The following is a 19,112-nucleotide window of genomic DNA, read 5'->3' as shown; positions in this document are numbered from 1 at the left end:
TAAAGTCACAGAAACCCTTTGCCAACGTGTTGTTCTGGAAGAGAAGAGAACTGTCCACTTCCCTCCAGAAACTGCACCCCTTGTCCTTGGAAATATAAGTGTCAGATTTGGGAAGATGTCAAGGAGTTCTGGACTGCAAGTTCCCCTTAATAACATAATAGAGCCCGCTAACTGTCTGCCCAGATACTCCTGTGCATCCTATCAATAACCAATCAACAGGTGTCAATAATCAATAACTGTTGAGTTTGGGAAGCATCAGGGGAATTGTTTGGGGCTTTGAAACAAGGAAAGGTACGGAATAAGAACAATTGAAGTTCCTGGGCCCCAAATTCAACTTCTTCAGAGTGTCCTTTGGCTACATGAGTGAATGAATTGACACCAGAAACTGATGACAGATACAGCGGTGAGGTGTGAGAGTTCAATTCACTATGGAGTTTTGTATTTTCCTCCTCTGCCACAATTGAGCAAAGCGTGTGTGTGTGTATGTGTGTGTGTGTGTGTGTGTGTTACACATTCTGTCCAGGGTGCACACAGAGAGGCAGAGCCCGCCCCGCATCCTTTTTCTCATATCTCTCTCTCTCTCCCTCTCTCCTTCCTGGGACGCTCCCACGTTATGCAAATCCCCGCTCTGGGCTCTGTGTTGAAGTAGGGGCCCCGGGGCGCCCAGATCCGCAGTTCCCCAGGCCCCGAGCTGCACCTTGCGAGCTCTGTGTTGTCCCCGCCTAGCGCACAATGGACTCTCTGCTCCTCCCCCTGCTCCTCCTGGCTCTGGCCCCGGGTGAGTGTCGGCGGGAGACTGCGGGAGGCGGCGCTGCTTTGGGGGGAAGGTGGGTTTGAATCTGACCGATCCCTGCTTTCCCCAGGTGTCCGGTCCCAGCTCCGGCTCCAGGAGTCAGGCCCGGGGGTGCTGAAGCCCGGAGGGACCCTCACACTCACCTGCGCTGTCACCGGGGACACCGTCATCAGGTGGGGCACCGTCACCAGCAGCCATTACTGGAACTGGATACACCAGGCCCCGGGCCAAGGGCTGGAGTGGATGGGATACTGGTCTGGGAGCACAAGCTACGCCCCGTCTCTCCAAGGCCGAATCACCATCTCCGTGAATTCCTCCAACACCAAATATTATCTGCGGCTGAGCTCGCTGACAGCTGCAAACACCGGCACCTATTACTGCGCTAGAGACACAGTGACACAGAGCAATGCAGGGACCATACAAAAAGGGGGAGCGGATTTTAAACAGAGCAGTGAAGCCAGTTCAGCAGAGAGCGCTGGGTGTTGACCTGTCTCCTGCACACAGACTCTGTGTGTCCGTGTGTGCCTATCTGTATGTATGTCTGTGTGTGTGTGTGTGTCTCTTTCTGTCAGAGTGTGTGTATCTTTGTGTGTGTCTGTGCATGTGCTTGTATGTATGTATATGTATGTGTATCTGTCTGTGTGTGTGTCTCTCTCTTTCTCTCAGAGTGTGTGTGTGTGTGTTTGTCTGTCTGTGTGTGTATATCTCTCTGTGTGTCTATGTTTTCCTTTTGGGATCACATTGGCTGATGTTCTCCAGAAGAACATTTCCTCACCCACACTGCAGCTCTTGTTCCAGTGGGTAAATCGGCACCAAAGAGTCGAGACTTCTGTGTTGTCATCAAATCTCTCTGGCATTTACCTAGGGCAGGGGTCTCAAACTGGGGCCATAGTTGTGTAGGGAAAGCCCCTGGTGGGACCGGCCAGTTTGTTTACCTGCCCCATCTGCAGGTCCTGCCGATCACGGCTCCCACTGGCCGCAGTTCACTGCTCCAGGCCAATGGGAGTTGCTGGAAACAGCGTGGGCTGAGGGGTGTGCTGGCCACTGTTTCCCGTAGCCCCTATTGGCCTGGAACAGAAAACCATGGGCCAGACCTAAGACGGGGCAGGTAAACAAACCGGCCCAGCCCACCAGGGGCTTTCCCTGCACAAGCGGTGGCCCCAGTTCGAGAGCTACTGATCTTTAGGAACCTCTGTATCCCCCCAACCACAAAACTGCCCTGTTGTACCCGCTTCCCTCATACTATGAAAACAAGAATGAAAACTCTGTTGCTTTTCCTTTCCCTGCTCTCACCTGTGAGTGTCTCTGGGAAAGGAGGGAAATAGGGTCCGATCCATAAATATGTTCTGTGATTCATTCCTTCCTCTCTTTGTTTCCCTTTCCCCAGGTGTCCTCTTTCAGGTGCAGCTGGTCCAGACCGACCCTGGGATGGTGAAGCCCGGAGAGATCCTCAGTATCACCTGTAAAATCTCTGGAATCTCCATCAGCAGCTACTATTGGAGCTGGGCCCATCTGCCCAGGGAGGGCTCCAGGCACCAGCGCTCCAAGCATGTGCCTGGGGCAGTGAGCTGCCGGGGGCACCCTACCAGTCCCTGCAAGGATAGCAGTCAGGCCGCCTTTGGTGACCTGCCTGCAGGAGGTCCACTGGTCACCCAGAGGCAATTCGGCAGCTGAAGCCGCAGACAGGCGGACCTCCTGCAGGCGCACTGCAAAGACAACTTGCCTGCCGTGCTTGGGGCAGCAAAAAAGCTAGAGCTGCCCCTGTCTGCTATAGATGAATTTCTGGTTATGCGACCTTGATGTATATTCAAGTGAGGTGTCACTAGCATTGCAGCTCTTGACACTGGTGGATTTGCTTTATTGTAGCTGAGTTATTGCTTACCAAAATTGTGGAGTGGGTCATCTTGACTCTATGTCACAAATTGAATTTTTTTCACTAAAATATTATTTATTTTTGCAGTAAATAAAATATTTGACATATGAATAAATTGTCAGAAATGTAGAGAAATTAATTATAATTCATATTCCCTCCATACGTGCATGGGAATTGAAATATTTTATTTGTATTTTTGTTCATCTTTTTCATTTTTTTTATTTGATTTTTTTTCCTCCAATTTGGCACTCCACTTAACTTGGCACCCTAGGCGACCACCTTGTTCACCTATATGGACGGTCCATCCCTGCTCCCAGCGACTGATGTATAAAGTGCCCAGTGTGGCTGGCTCTCTCACTGTTCCCTGATTATTTTCATTCACTCCTTGAGCCCAGAGCTAATGATGGTTTCATGTGGTGACTGAGGTTTATTTACAATCTGACCCATTTTCTCTTCTCCCCCAGGGGCCCATTCACAACTGGTTCTAATCTGACCCAGTCAGGTCCAGCGCTGAAGAAGCCTGGAGAGTCCCATATGCTGCAATATGCCACCAGCGGGTTCGCTCGTAGCAGCTACTGGATCATACTGGAGCCCAGGAAGGACTGGAGTGGCTGGCTGCTTTTTATGATGAGGCAAACAGCACGCGCTACACTTCCTCCGTCCAGGGCCGATTCACAGCCTCCAAGGACAGCACCAACTTCTACCTGGTCACCTGAAAGTGGAGGACACCACCATGTATTATTGCTCCAGAGACACAGTGATTCTGAGCTCAGACAAAAACCTCCCCTTATCTCATTTTACCAGAGATTGAATTCACCCGGCCTTATATTCCTCTGAGCATCAGACATAGTCATGGAAAGATATATTCTCACCCCTTTTCCCATTCCAAACACACACAGAAACACATATATACAAACACATACAAACACGCATGTGCACTGACAAACAAACCCATACATAAACATACAGGCCCAGACAAGCCTAACCATACACTTGAGGAAACAAGCACTCCCGTCCTGTGGTGAGAACATATGCATCGAAATGTCAAGCAACAGCAACAGACCTTTGCTGACTCAGGTTCATGAATACATGGCCTAAGCCAGTGGTTCTCAACATGCTGCCGGTGGGCCCTTGTGGCCCAATCAGCACACAGCTGTCACCCATGTGACATCCACAGGGCCATAGAGTTACTATATATATTGTATGGATGTGGCCCACATAACACATAGCGAGCTGCATATGTGGCCCACAGTGGTAAATAGGTTGAGAACCACTGGCCTAAGACAATGTCCCTTGCTCTGAAAAGTTGTCTTTCTACTGACCTTCATAGGATATGCATATGGGCCTATAAAGTTTAACTGGCTTTTCCCCACACTACTCACCTTTTCCCACATTAACTGAGGTGCCAACCCAACATTTTTCAAATCCCTGTCCACAGAAGGCAGAGACGCAAAGGTCATAGTCTTTCTGCCTGGGAACATTTGATGAGACTCAAGGTCCCAAACATTTTATTCTCAATGTTCATACAGTTAAAAAGAAATTTTATGTGCCACAGAGAGACAAAAATCTGCCATGCAAACTACCATACCAATCTAAACTGTGGAATCACAAGAAACACTTTCAAATCCCACCTGATGGCCAACCAGATCTTCTCCCAAATACAAGGTTATCCACTGCAATTGACTATTGGCATTATTGCTTGGAAGGTTGTAAAATATTAGCTGACTCTCTTTGTTCTGCCGTATAAAGTAACTCACCATTAATAACCTCAGAATTAAATTCTATCCATCTACAGCTAAGATTTACTATTTAGGGCATAGAGCAGGGATCAGCAACCTTTGGCATGTGGTTCGCCAGGGTAAGCACCCTGGTGGGCCTGGCCAGTTTGTTTACCTGCTGCATCCATAGATTTGGCTGATCGCAGCTCCCACAGGCCATGGTTTGCTGCTTCTGGCCAATGGGGGCTGCTAGAAATGGCGTGGGATGAGGGATATGCTGGCTCCCACTTCCCGCAGCTCCCATTGGCCTGGAGCAGCTAACCGTGGCCAGTGGGAGCCACTATTGGCCAAACCTGTGGATGTGGGAGGTACACAAACCGGCCCGGCCAGCTAGGGTGCTTACCCAGGCGAGCAGCGTGCCAAAGGTTGCTGATCCCTGGCTTAGAGTTTATCTTAGGGAAGGATAAAGTTTAGAGTTAAGACCGGGACTACATTTTGGGTTAAAATAATGGTTTAGAGTAATAATTAGTGTTAGTCTGACAGGATGTAGAGATAGGGCATAAATTTGGGTTAAGAGTAGGAGTTAAAGATAAGTGCTTGAGGTTAGGGTTAGGGTTAAGTTTACACATTTTATTTTAGCTTTGACGTTTAGAGTTACAGTTTATTCTCGGAATTACAATTGGAGTAAGTTTTTAGGATTTAGGTGAACAATTCAGTTTGGGTGAGTCTTAAAATATAGGGTTAGAAATTACCTATATGGTGGTTAGGCTAAGGTTCAGGATGTACCATTAGGTTCAAAGTATAAATTAAAATTAAAGGTAGGGTAAAAGTCAAAAGATGGGGTTAGAGTTTACCCCTGAAGTTAGAGGTACTTTTAGCACTACTGTAAGGATTTAGGGTAAGGTTAGGTTTTACATTTCCTTTTAGGATTAGGTAAATGTTAAATTTGGGGTTAAAGTTCATCCTTAAATTTAGGGTTTGGGTTGGGATAAAGAAGATGCGAATTTGACCTCCTCAGAACGAGGTAGGAAGTGCAAAGCCAATCATGCTCTGATACTGGCAATTCAGGAGGTCGTATCAGAGAGGGAAAATCCAGCTCCTTCTCTGTGAGGCCTGGTCCACACTACGCAGTTAAATCGATTTAAAGCTGTACCCGTCCACACTACAATGCACTGTACATCGATTTAAAGGGCTCTTTAAATCGATTTCTGTACTCCTCCCCGACGAGAGGAGTAACGCTAAAATTGGTATTACCATCTCGATTTAGGGTTAATGTGACCACTAATCGAAGTTATTGGTCTCCGGGCGGTATCCCACAGTGCACCACTGGCCGCTCTGGACAGGTATCTGAATTCGGATGCACTGGCCAGATAGACAGGAAAAGCCCCGCGAACTTTTGAATTTCATTTCCTGTTTGGCCAGCGTGGAGCTCTCATCAGCACAGGTGACCACGCAGAGCTCATCAGCACAGGTAACAATGCAGTCTCCTGAGAATAGAACAAGAGCTCCAGCATGGACCGCACGGGAGGTACTGGATCTGATCGCTGTATGGGGAGAGGATTCTGTGCTAACAGAACTGCGTTCCAAAAGACAAAATGAAAAAACATTTGAAAAAATTTCCAAGGCCATGATGGGAAAAGGCCACAGCAGGGACTCAGTGCAGTGCAGAGTGAAAGTGAAGGAGCTCAGACAAGCCTGCCAGAAAACCAAAGCAGCAAAGGGAAGATCCGGGTCAGGGCCAAAAACCTGCTGCTTCTACTCTGCGCTGCATGCAATTTTAGGGGGCTGCGCCACCATTACCCCCCCTTGTCCGTGGATTCCGAGGTGGGGGTTGTAATCTCAAGCATGGCTGAGGATTCAGTGGAGGGGGAAGATGAGGAGGAGGAAGAGGACGACGACGACCTTGCAGAGAGCACACAGCACTCCGTTAGCCCCAACAGCCAGGAGCTTTTTGTGACCCAGACGGAATTACCCTCCCAGCCCTCCCAAGCCACTAGCCCAGACAGTGAAGCCATGGAAGCGACCTCTGGTGAGTGTACCTTTGTAAATATCAAACATGGTTTAAAAGCAAGTGTTTTTTAATGACTGATTTGCCATGAGGGCTTGGCATGCATTAGCAGGCAGTAAAGTTACTGGAAAAGTTTATTAACATGTCTGGGGATGGAGAGGAAATCCTCCAGGGACATCTCCATGAAGCGCTCCTGGAGGTACTCCAAAAACCTTTGCAGAAGGTTTCTGGGCAAGGCAGCCTTGTTCCGTCCACCATGGTAGGACACTTTACCACGCCAGGCATGTAGCAAGTAATCGGGTATCATTGCATGACAAAGCCTAGCTGCGTGTGGTCCCGGTGATTGCAGGCATTCAAGAAATATCCGTTCTTTATCTCGCTCTGTTATCCTCAGCAGAGTGATATCGTTCATGATAACCTGGTTGAAATTAAGGAATTTAAGTAATAGGACATTGAGATGGGGGAGGGGAGAAAGGATAGCTCTGAGCTTTTTAGCGTTTGGCCAGCAGGAATCTTCCCAGCTACCAGCCACGTGGTGGAGGGGGGAGGAGAAAGGGGGATGATTAACAGAGATCTTCCATGATACCAGCCCTGTGGTGAGGGGAGGGGTAAAGCAATTCTAGAGAATTGGATTGGGGAGGGGAGGGGTTGGCGTCTGCTGCTCCTTGTTAAGAGGAAAGAAGCAGCACAGGGAGAAGCTATATGCCTTATATGCCTTACCATGACAGCATGCAAGCTGAATTGTGATGCCCGGACCTGCGTCTGTGTTGATCTGTTACACCACAGCCGCAGGCACTAAATACTAAACGAATCCAAATGTGACCTTGTAGTGAAATCACATGTGCTATGTAAGGTGAATAGTGTTGTTCACTGTGAAAGAGTATAACCATTGTTCTGTGAAATGTATCTTTTATAGTCCTTCTCTCCCTATTTTCCCACACTCATGCAGCTGCACATTTTTCAAGCCTCCCGACTCCATCCCGAAGGCTAGCTCAGATAAGGCAGAGGAAGAAGAGGACGCGAGATGAAATGTTCTCAGAAATCATGGAAGTAACCCGCAATGAAAGAGCTCATCTGAGAGAATGGAAGGACGTGGTAGCAAAGTACAGGAAAGATGCCAGTGAACGTGAGGACAGGAGGGACCAACATGAGGACAGGAGAGACGCTCGAGATGAGAGGTGGCGGCAGGAAGATCAGAGGTGGCGGGATGCAACGCTGGGGCTGCTGTGTGATCAAACTGACATCCTCCCATGTCTGGTGGATCTTCAGGAGGAGCAGCGGGGTCACAGAGTGCCGCTGCAGCCCCTGTTTTGCCACCCTCAGTACTCACCATGTTCCATGTCTTCCTCACCCAGACATGTAAGAACGCGTGGGGGAAGGCTTTGTGCACCCACCCACTCCACCCCCGTGGACAGCCCAACCAAAAGGCTGTCATTACATTGAAATGTGCTTAATGGCCTTTTCCTTCCCTCCTATCCTCCTCCCAAACCACTCCTGGATACCTTGTTATTTCTCTTCCTCTTTTTAGAATTACATGCTTTTTAAACGAAGGGGGAGGGTGGATTGCTTACAGGGAATGACTTTTAATAAAGAATACATGCTTTTTAAACGATAGTAACTTTATTTCCATAAGCAAGCTGTAATCGAAGGGGGAGGGTGGGTTACTTACAGGAGGAGTCAATAAAAGGGGGAGGGTTCATGAAGGGGAAACAAACACAGCAGTCACACAGTACCCTGGCCCGTGATGAAACTCGTTTTCAAGGCTTCTCTGATGCGCACCGCTTCCTGGTGAGCTCTTCTAATCGCCCTGGTGTCTGGCTGTGCATAATCAGCGGCCAGGTGATTTGCCTCAGCCTCCCACCCCGCCATAAAGGTCTCCCCCTTACTTTCACAGAGATTGTGGAGCACACAGCAAGCAGCAATAACAAAGGGGACATTGGTTTGGCTGAGGTCTGAGCGAGTGAGTAACGTTCGCCAGCGCGCCTTTAAATGGCCAAATGCACATTCTACCACCATTCTGCACTTGCTCAGCCTGTAGCTGAACAGCTCCTGACCACTGTCCAGGCTGCCTGTGTATGGCTTCATGAGCCATGGCATCAAGGGGTAGGCTGGGTCCCCCAGGATAACGACAGGCATTTCAACATCCCCAACTTTTATGTTCTGGTCTGGGAAGTAATTCCCTTGCTGCAGCCATTTAAACAGAGTAGTGTTCCTGAAGATGTGAGCGTCATGAACCCTTCCTGGCCATCCCACGTGGATGTTGGTGAAACGTCCCTTGTGATCCACCAGTGCTTGCAGCACCATTGAAAAGTACCCCTTGCGGTTTATGTACTGGGTGCCCTGGTGCTCTAGTGCCAAGATAGGGATATGGGTTCCATCTATCGCCCCCCCCCCCGACAGTTAGGGAATCCCATTGCAGCAAAGCCATCCACTATGACCTGCACGTTTCTCAGTTCACAACCTTTCATAGCAGCAGCTTAATGATTACTTTGGCTACTTGCAACACAGCAGCCCCCACAGTAGATTTTCCCACTCCAAATTGATTCCCAACTGACCGGTAGCTGTCTGGCGTTGCAAGCTTCCAGAGGGCTATCGCCACTCACTTCTCCACTGTCAGGCTGCTCTCATCTTGGTATTATGGAGTTTCAGGGCAGGGGAAAGCAAGTCACAAAGTTCAAAGAAAGTGCTCTTACGCATGCAAAAGTTCCGCAATCACTGCAAATCGTCCCACACCTGCAAAACTATGCAGTTCCACCAGTCTGTGCTTGTTTCCCAGGCCCAAAATCGGCGTTGAATGAGTAGAACCTCCCCCATTACCAGCAGGAGCTCCAAGGAGCGGGGGCCCACGGTTAGGGAGAAATCAGTGTCCGTGTCCTCATCACTCTCGTCGCCGTGCTGCCGTAACTGCCTCCTCCTCACCTGCCTTTGCAGTTCATAGTTCACCATAGACAGCACGAGAATGTGCGAGGTGTTTACAATGTCCACGATTGCGCTATTGATCTGAGCAGGGTCCATGCTTGCTGTGCTATGGCGTTTACTTTCAGTTCACCCAGGAAAAAAGGCGCGAAATGATTGTCTGCTGCTTTCAGGAAGGGAGGGGTGAGGCTGTACCCAGAACCACCCGCGACAATGATTTTTGCCCCATCAGGCACTGGGATCTCAACCCAGAATTCCAAGGGGCAGGGGAGACTGCAGAAACTATGGGATAGCTACGGAATAGCTACCCACAGTGCAACGCTCCGGAAATCGATGCTAGCCTCGGACCATGGACGCTTACCGCCAAATTAATGTGCCTAGTGTGGAAGCGTGCAATCGACTTTATAATATCTGTTTTATAAAACCGGTTTAAGTTAATTTGAAATTACCCTGTAGTGTAGACGTAACCTGAGTCCCAGATAAAAAAAAACTAAGCTTGCTGCACAACAGAAGTTGTATGTCTTATAAACAGAGTGATATGCAAATAAAAGTGAGAGTCTCCTGTTTAAATCTGTCTCTCTCTCCTCCCAGGCTGCACCAGGGGAGACAATCTGCAGCCCACTGCCAATTGCCTGAGAAATTACCCTTGAACAGCAGGAAAAATTAGCCTTGTCTCCTAGTTTTCATTGCTGTGGTTTTGGAAGGTATTTTCTCCCCAGTAAATCTATTGAAGGGTGAGGGATTGGTCTATGAGTGACACTGCAATGGTTGTGATTGATTACAGAGCTTTATTTTGTTACCTCACAACTTTATTGGACAATGTGGTTAATGTGGCTCTGTCAGGTTTCCCTCCCCACTCTGGGGTACAGATGTGGGGACCTGCATGAAAGACCCCTAAGATTATTTCTACCAGCTTAGGTTAAAAACTTCCCCAAGGCATAAATCCTTTCCTTGTCCTTGGATGTTATTGCTGCCACCGCCAAATGATTTAGACAAAAATTCAGGAAAAGGGCCACTTGGAGTCCCTATTTCCCCAAAATATCCCCCAAGCCCCTTCACCCCCTTTCCTGGGGAGGCTTGAGAATAATCTACCAACCAATTTGTTACAATGTGAGCACAGACCAAACCCCTTGGTTTTTAGGACATTGAAAAACAATCGGGTTCTTAAAAGGAGAATTGTATTTAAAAAAAAGTAAAAGAACCACACCTGCAAAAATCAGGATGGAAGCTAATTTTACAGGGTAATAAATAGATTTAAAACACAGAGGATTCCCTTTCCCTTCTAGGCTCAGCTTCAAAGTTACAAAAACAGGAACAAAACTCCCTGTTAGCACAGAGAGAATTCAGATTAGAATTTACGTTCAGTGTTAGAATTGCATTCTGGGTAAATCAGGATTTGATGTGCTAAGTAAGGTATTCATGTAGTTTTCCGGTTAAGACACATATGAAGGTGGAGTTTATCCTCAGGGTCACGGTTAGGAGTGGGAGCCAGAGGAGGGATAAAGACAATAGCAGTTGGTCTCCTTATGGCCAAGCAGGAGGCTCCGACTGAGACAAGGGCGGTACCACGGAGACAAAGTGCCGCCTCTTCTCTGAACTGCGCACAAGGAACTGAGTTCGCGCTGGGAGATGCTGGGTGTCTCTTATAAGGAGGGGGATATGCAAATAACGGTCAGAGTTTCCTGTTTAAATCTGCCCCTCTCTGTCCAGACTGCACTTAAGAGACACAGTCCGCAGCCACCCGTGTCTGTGCAGTGACCAGCCAGTCCCTGAGAACGTTCCCCTCCAGCCCCCGGGGAAATGAGGCTCTGGTTGTACCTCGTTCTCACTGCAGCATGTCTGGAAGGTACGTTCTCCCTTTCCATGGACTGGATGTATTGGGGAGGCGGGGGATTACTGTGCTATTGCCCGAGGAACTCATGTTCCCCATAACCAATTGTTATTCGCAGGTGTCCGGTCGCAGGTCCAGCTGGTGGAGTCCGGAGGGGATGTGAAAAAGCCCGGAGACTCTCTCCGCCTCTCCTGCAAAGCCTCCGGCTTCACCTTCAGCAGCGCCTACATGAGCTGGGTCCGCCAGGCTCCCGGGAAGGGGCTGGAGTGGGTCGCCCGGATCAGCAGCGGCAGTGGGAGCAGCACATACTACGCTGATGCAGTCAAAGGCCGATTCACCATCTCCAGGGACAACCCCAACAACCTGCTGTATCTGCAGATGACCGGCCTGAAGCCCGAGGACACCGCCCGCTATTACTGTGCGAGACACACAGTGCGGGGAACCCCGACAGGGCTCGTACAAAAACCCGAGCGGCAGAACCGCCCTTCCGCCATGCGCCGCGCGGGGGCAGCACTTCCCCAGACAATCCGGCCCTGGGCACGGGCACGGGAGCTGCAACCAGAGTGAAGAACAGATCTGTCCTCAGGTTTCAGAGCTCAATATCCATCCATCGAATCATAGAATCCTGGGACTGGAAGGGACCTGGAGAAGTCATCTAGTCCCGTCCCCTGCACTCATGGCAGGATTCAGTGTTATCTAGGCACCACCCCTGACAGGTGAGGGAGATTCCACAACCTCCTTGGGAAATTTATTGCAGTGCTTAACCATCCTGATAGTTAGGGCGTTTTTCCTATTGTCAAACTTCGCTTGATGCAATTTAAGTCCATTGCTTCTTGTCCTATCCTTAGAGGTTAAAGAGAATAATTTGTTGCTTTCCTCGTTGTATTTCTCCTTTTATGTACTTTCAAACTGTTATCATGTCCCCCTCAGTCTTCTCATCTTCAGAATAAACAAACTCAGAGTTTTCAATCTTCCCTCACAGGTCATGTTTACTAGACTTTTAATTATTTTTGTTGCTCTTCTCTAGACTTTTTCTAATTTGTCCACCTCTTTCCTGAAATGTGGCACTCAGAACTGGACACAATATTTAAGTTGAGGCCTAATCAGTGTGGATTAGAGCAGGACAATTAAGTGGGTTGCTTACAACACTCCTGCTAATACAACCCAGAATGATGGTCACTTTTTTTAATAGTGTTACACTGTTGACTCATATCAAGCTTGTGATCCCCTATGACCCCCAGATCCCTTTCTGCAGTACTCCATCCCGGGCAGTCATTTCCAATTCTGTATGTGTGCAACCAGCGGTGGCTCCAGGCACCAGCGCTCCAAACGCATGCCTGGGGCGGCAAGCCGCTGGGAGTGCCCTGCCAGTCCCTGTGAGGGCAGCAGTCAGGCAGCTTTTGGCAGCCTGCTTGCGGGAGGTTCATCAGTCCTCCGGCTTCGGTGGCAATTCAGCATTGGGTATGCCAAAGCCACAGGACCGGCAGACCTCCCGCAGGCGCGCTGCAAAGGTAGCCTGCCTGACATGCTTGGGGTGGCAAAAAAAGCTAGATCTGCCCCTGTGCCTGCCCCCTGGGAAAGGGCTGGAATGGATGGGGTTTAACCGACATACAGTTAACGGGGGAACCACAGAGTATAACTCAGCTCTCACACCTTGTGTCACCGTCACCAGGGACACTCGGAAGAATGAAGTTTATCTCCAGCTCCGCTCGCTGACAGCTGCAAACATTAGCACCTGTTACTGCGCCAGAGAAACAGTGACACAGAGCAGAGCCGGGACTAGCACAAAAAGGGAAAGCGAATGTCTAAAGCACCAGCTGACTGGAACACACAGTCCCTGCTCAAGGGGATGAGACAGATGGGGAATTGCCCAGACTGGGGTCTCAGGAGCCAACCCCCTTTCTCCCCTACATCCCACCTTCTCCCAGCCCCTTCCACCAAGGGATTTTAAACACTCCGTTTCCTTGTGCTGCACACTGAAAAGTGCACCCAGAAACTCACCAAGACAGGAATGATGGTTTGGGCTACCTCATATTTTGGGCATTTATCCTGACACACCTTGACCCTAATCGCCAGAAGATGCTCAGGGCCTGTATCTCTCACTGGCCTCAGCTAGTGCTGTGGACAGGTGTCACACCTGGAGACCAGGCTGTCTGGATCCAGGCTCCCAAATTGGGAGATCACATCAGGACATCTTGTCCCACAGGCAGGGCTGGTGCAACCCATTAGGCAACCTAGGCAGTCGCCTAAGGCGCTGGCATTTGGGGTGTGGCATTTCGGGTCCTTCGGTGGCAACGACCATGGCGGCCGGATCTTCGGCTGCCCCGGTTGCCATCGGCATTTCAGCAGAGAGACCTGGGGGAGCGGGGCGAGGAGAGGGCCTCCTGCAGCAAGTAAGGGAGGGTGGCACACAGGGGAACCACTCCCCGCCCCAGCTCACCTCTGCTCCACCTCCTCCCCTGAGCACAACGCCCCGCTCTGCTTCTCTCCCTCCCAGGCTTGCGGCACCAAACAGCTGATTGGCGCCGCAAGCCTGGTAGGCGAGAGAAGTGGAGCGGTGAAAGCGTAATTGTGGGAGCAGGCAGAGCAGAGGTGAGCTGAGGCGGGGAGCTGTCATGGGGGGGACACCTGGGGGGGGCGGAGAGCTGCCACAGGACTTGGGGAGGGGGGCACAAGGTGGAAGTTTCCCCTAGGGCATGAAACATCCTTGCACCAGCCCTACCCATGGGAGGGCCGGCTCTTGGTTTTTTGCTGCCCCAAACAAAAAGAGTTTTGGTTGCCCCAGAGGGAGCAGAATCCCAGAGAGTGGGACATGGGCCCCGCATGGAAGTGCCCCCCCTCTATGGCCCCGCTGCTGCTGCTGCTTCTGGCCACCCTGCCGCAGTCCCTGGGTGGCTCTGGCTGCTTCACCTAACCCCAGCCGCAGCGCTGGGGGGTGGTCACTCTGTGGCACCTGCAGGTGGGTCCGTGTACCCTGTGGGGTGGCCACCAGCCCAAGTGTCCCCTGCTCGGAGTCTGCCCAGCCCAGCCAGAAGGTGCAGGTGCTGCTCCCCCTCGGTGCGAACTGCAGCAGCCCCAGGGCACTCCCAGCACATGACGTTCTGCTGCTGCCAGGGCTGGCTCTAAGTTTTATGGCCCAAAGGAAAAAAAAAAAAAAAGATAGCCAGAATGCTGCCCCTGAAAATGTGCCGCCCCAAGCACGTGCTGGGTTTTCTGGTGCCTAGAGCCGGCTCTGCTAACCGGTCCCCTGGAATCTCCCCATCCACTCCCCCAGCCCCTTTTCAAATGTGAGAGCAGCACATACTACAGCGACATAGCGACACAGACAAGGCCAATTCACCATCTCCAGGGACATTTCCAGCAACCTGCTGTATCTGCAATTGACCGGCCTGAGAGCCGAGGACACCGCCAGACACACACCCTGCACAGTGAGGGGACGCCGATCTGAGCTCAAACAAAAACCTCCTGTTGTGATTAGCAGAGAATGTCCCAGCTGGTTTGATGCTGACAGGCTGCGCTAGGAGCTCACAGGAGACAGTAATTTCCTCCCTTTGAAATGGGGGAACTGAACCCAGCTGTTCAGTCAGATCTAGAGCCATAGGAGGCGGAGATACCCGGGAACAGGGTGTCCCGCACTGGGCGTGGTGGGGATTCACTCAGTCCCAAATCTTCTATTACAGGTGTAAGCGGGGGATGGTCCCTCTAGTGTGGGGAACTTTCCTGGCTTATACACTATGCCAGTGAAGTGGGCAAGCAAAAGAGTCTGAGTCCTCGCTCCCACTTCCTTTACCCAGAGCCCTGCCTGACCTCGAGGGCCTCCCTTCCACTCTCCTGTGTGGCGGAGTCCTCGTAACCCCAACAAGGCTGGGCCCAGGATTCCTGGGGGGCGGGGCTCAACCCCCAACCTTGTTGTGGTCACTTAGGGCAGGGGCTAACATGTCCCCACTCTGGGGGACTCTCTCTGCTCTAGATGCTTCCCTAAACCACTGATCATCATGTACAAGTCAGAGCAACAACAGTCCCCTTACACAGACTCTGATATGGGTTAAAAGGAATTATTATCTGCCAAACAGAAGCCCAAATAGTCCCATGTTCACCTCTCAGTTCCCGTGTGGGGATAGAAAGCAGGAGTGGTGAAAACACAAACCCTGGCAGCTATAAAAATGAACAAGGCTGCTCCCCAAATCCCTGTTGGTCAATGCCAAAGAGCTGGGTTATGTCTGTTTATAGATTTATTTGACTCCCTGCCCTGTACATTGTCTCACCTCTATAGCCTCATCAATGAACGGGTCTCCAGCCAGTCTGAGAGCCTAGTACCATGGTGCATTATGGAGCCACTCACCCACCCTCACTGTCTGAGCATCATTCAGTGTAACTGTCTACGGGACATTCCCTGAGAACATTCCCTCTCTCTCTCTCCAGTGTGTGCGAAGGAGGGTGGGGATATGAAAGGGAACACGAGTAGTCATGGGAATGGAGATCTGTGTTTCAGCGTGAATGCTGATACTTGTCTGAAAGTCAGTGGGAATAGAAATATTTTGTTATTGTTTTTGTTGTTATCCCTCAATATTACATCCTGGGGATGGTTTAGAAACACGTAGCGTCCATGTCACACAAGTTCTTTAAACACAAACAGGAGAAAGCTTCTGTCTACACGTCATTGCTTATTAAAATTAACTAAGTAAATGATCTTGATGATGATGCTCAGCGGTGATAGATTTGGTGCTGCTTGTGGTCCTAGCACAGGGGTGGGCAAATTTTTTGGCCTGAGGGCCACATTGGGGTATGGACATTGTATGTTGGGCCATGAATGCTCTCAAAATTGGGGTGGGGGAGGGAGTGAGGGCTCCAGAGTGGGGCCAGAAATTAGGAATTCAGGGTGTGGGAGGGGGTGAGGGGCAGGTGAGTGAGGTGCCAGGTGAGGGGGTGAGGGCTCTGGCTGGGGGTACGGGCTCTGGGGTGGGACTGGGGATGAGGAGTTAGGGGTGTAGGAGGGTGCACTGGGCTGGAACCAAGGGGTTTTGAGAGAAGGAAGGGGATCAGGACAGGGGATTGGGGTGCAGGAAGGGGTTCAGGCTCTGTCTGGGGGTGCGGTCTCTGGGGTGGGGCTGGGGATGAGGGGTTTGGGGCGAAGGGGGGTGCTCTGGACTGGGATCAAGGAGTTTGGAGGGTGGGAGGGGGATCAAGGCTGGGGCTGCCCCGCTACACATACGAACCAGCCCCCAACCCTGCTCCCCAGCTGGAGCACCAGAATGGGGCAAGCCCCAGGCCCTGCTTCCCAGCAGGAGCTAATAGGCCTGATTAAAACAGCTGGTGGCTGCAGGGCCCGATTAACTTTTCGTGAGTCCGGCACCAAACATATCTGTGGGCCTCCATTGTGGAAATAGGGCATGTGATGGGGGGTGGGCCACAGAGTGAGGGGCCAGTTGGGGGCAATGAGACGCAGCGCAGGGGGAGTGGCTCCACTCAGCCCAGTACAAGGGCACTGTTTACAAACCCTAAACTGCTAGATGCAAACTGGCCCACTCAACCCTGAGCTGCCAGCATGCCCCTTCCACACTGCCCCTGGGCCCAGTGCCCTGCCCTTATGCCAGTGCCCCCTCACCCAGAGACCCACCCACAGATCCCCATGCCCAGCACCCCCTGCCTAGAGACCTCTCCTGCTGACATCTGACCACAACTACATAGCACCCTGCACACCATACCCCCTGCCCAGCTCCCCCACCCACAGATCTCCTACTGTCCAGCACCCACTTCACACTCCCACCATCACAGCTGTACAGCACCCCATATTCCTGAGGGAATTCTGCATCAAACTCTGTGCATAATATTTTAAAATTCTGCCTTTTTTCTTTACAATAAATAAATGTGGAAGCTCCACCATAGCAGTGGGGAGCACAGGCCACAGAGGTCGGAGATCCTTGCAGCCTCCCCCAGATCCCTGGGACAGGGACTTGGTGGTGAGGCTGAACCTGACCCTGACCCAGCACAAAGGCCAGGCCTGCCCCAGAAACACCCTAGGGCCTTGCCCTTTTTGTGTCAGGCACACCAGATATGGGCAGAGAGGCTCAGCCCAGCAGCAGAATCCCAGTGCAGAGGGACTTAGTGTGGGAGTATCCAGATGGGGGTAAGAGGGTTATGTGGGGGGGCAGTCTGGGTGCAGGCAGCTCAGTGGGGGATCTGGACACACAGGGAGGTGCCAGGTGCAGGGGCAATGGGAGTCTGCAGAGGGGACCAAGTGAAAGTGGTTGGAGCTCAGCGGCGGAGGGGGGGAGTCTGGGTGCAGGGGAGGTGGGATTGTTGTACTTAAAGTACTGCACAGGATCTTTTCAGGGGGAATAAGGCAACATCACATTCATTGGTAATACATGTATCAATCAACATTGTATCACATTCATATGATCTATATTACACTCATGCTCTCACATACATGCACAAACACTCTGTCTTGTTGTTGTTATGAACTAGTTGCCCCCCTTAACTTCACTAGCCAGGTGAGTTAGATGGGGGTTGGGGTGGAGCTGGGCTTCTGCCAATCTGGATCAATGCTCCCATGTTGACAAGACGTAGGGTCCTCTGCAAGACACCCCACATTTATAGCAGCTTCCCTGTCATGCAAATCTATATCAGATTCAAAATTTGTGTCCGTTGGTCCTCTGTGCTGCTTCCTTCTCAATGTTGTCCCAATACTGTTAAAAGAGGTTGTTTCCAAAAGAATCAGAGGGTAGCCATGTTAGTCTGGATCTGCAAAAGCAGCAAAGAGTCCTGTGGCACCTTATAGACTAACAGACATATTGGAGCAAGAGCTTTCGTGGATGAATACCCACTTCGTCGGATGCATGCACGAAAGCTCATGCCCCAATATGTCTGTTGGTCTGTAAGGAGCCACAGGACTCTTTGCTGCTTTTCCAAAAGAAGGTGCTGTTCAAAGAGGGTGATTCCAAAAGAAGGCGCTTGATTCTCAACCAGGGCCGGTGCAAGGATATTTTGCGCCCTAGGTGAAACTTCCACCTTGTGCCCTCTGCCCCCACCCCTCCCCTCAGAGCATTGCTTATTATAAACGTTGAAAAATGAATCCTGCATAATGTGGCATCGTTCATTAGAATTAATACATATTCGGCTTGAAAAATTATTAATTTCATTATTTAGCCTACATATTTAATGAAAATAATTGAATAACCTGACAGGGTGTGGGACTGGCTGGCTCTGGGCAGGGCAGGGGATGCGAAGCTGGTTGGAGATGGGGTGTGGGGTTGGCTGGAGACAGGGGATGCGGGACTGGCTGTGTGCCGGACAGGGGGTGTGGGGCTGGCTGCAAGCAGGGCAGGGGCTGCAGCAGGGGCTGGATGGAGACAGGTGGTGTGCGGCTGGCTATGGACAGGGCAAGGAGTGCAGCAGGGGCTGGCTGCATGCAGGGCAGGGAGTGAGGGGCTGGTTGTGGGCAGGGCAGGGGGTGTGGGGTGGCTGGAGACAGGAGGTGTGGGGCTGGCTGCGGGCAGGGTAGGGGGTGTGGGGTTGGCTGCAGGCAGGGGGTGAGGAGCTGGCTGGATACAGGGGTGTGGGGCTGGCTAGAGACAGGGCAGGGGATGTGAGGCTGGCTGTGGGCAGGGCAGGGGGTGCAGCAGGGGTGGTTGCGGGTAGGGCAGGGGGTGAGGGGCTGGATGGAGGCAGGGCATGGGGTTAGGGGTTGGCTGGAGGCAGGGGAAGGGGTGTGGGGCTCACTGGAGGCAGGGCAGGGGATGAGGGGTTGGCTGCAGTCAGGACAGGGGGGTCAGCTGCCATGGATGGAGCTGGAGCACAAAGAGCAGCTGCAGAAGGAAGAGCTGTTGGACAGAAGCTTCTGTGAGGAACCGGCTCTGTCCCATGGAGAGGTACCACTGCGGGATCTGCATTTTAAATAGTAGTGGGGACGCCCCTGCAGCCCCTTGCCCTCTCAACCTCCTGGGCACTGGCTCTCTGGGGCTCACTCCCTA

At 51.3% G+C, this 19,112-nt stretch overlaps 2 gene segments (V, D, J or C); both read left to right on the top strand.

Annotated features, from left to right (window-relative positions):
- Positions 1–677: 677 nt before the first annotated feature.
- On the top strand, positions 678–3,382 carry LOC115642217. The segment is given in 4 exon segments: positions 678–778; positions 864–1,186; positions 2,195–2,356; positions 3,236–3,382. Coding segments are annotated over 4 exon segments (678 nt in total).
- A 7,604-nt stretch (positions 3,383–10,986) lies between these two features.
- LOC115642216 overlaps positions 10,987–19,112 on the top strand; it is a 47,106-nt gene continuing 38,980 nt past the window's right edge. Inside the window, 2 exon segments of the V gene segment in view lie at positions 10,987–11,154; positions 11,258–11,486. Coding sequence covers positions 11,109–11,154; positions 11,258–11,486 — 275 coding nt within the window.

The sequence above is a fragment of the Gopherus evgoodei genome, unplaced genomic scaffold (assembly GCF_007399415.2).
Source record: "Gopherus evgoodei ecotype Sinaloan lineage unplaced genomic scaffold, rGopEvg1_v1.p scaffold_39_arrow_ctg1, whole genome shotgun sequence".
Lineage (NCBI taxonomy): Eukaryota > Metazoa > Chordata > Testudines > Testudinidae > Gopherus > Gopherus evgoodei.
This window is presented reverse-complemented; position numbering and strand designations above follow the sequence as displayed.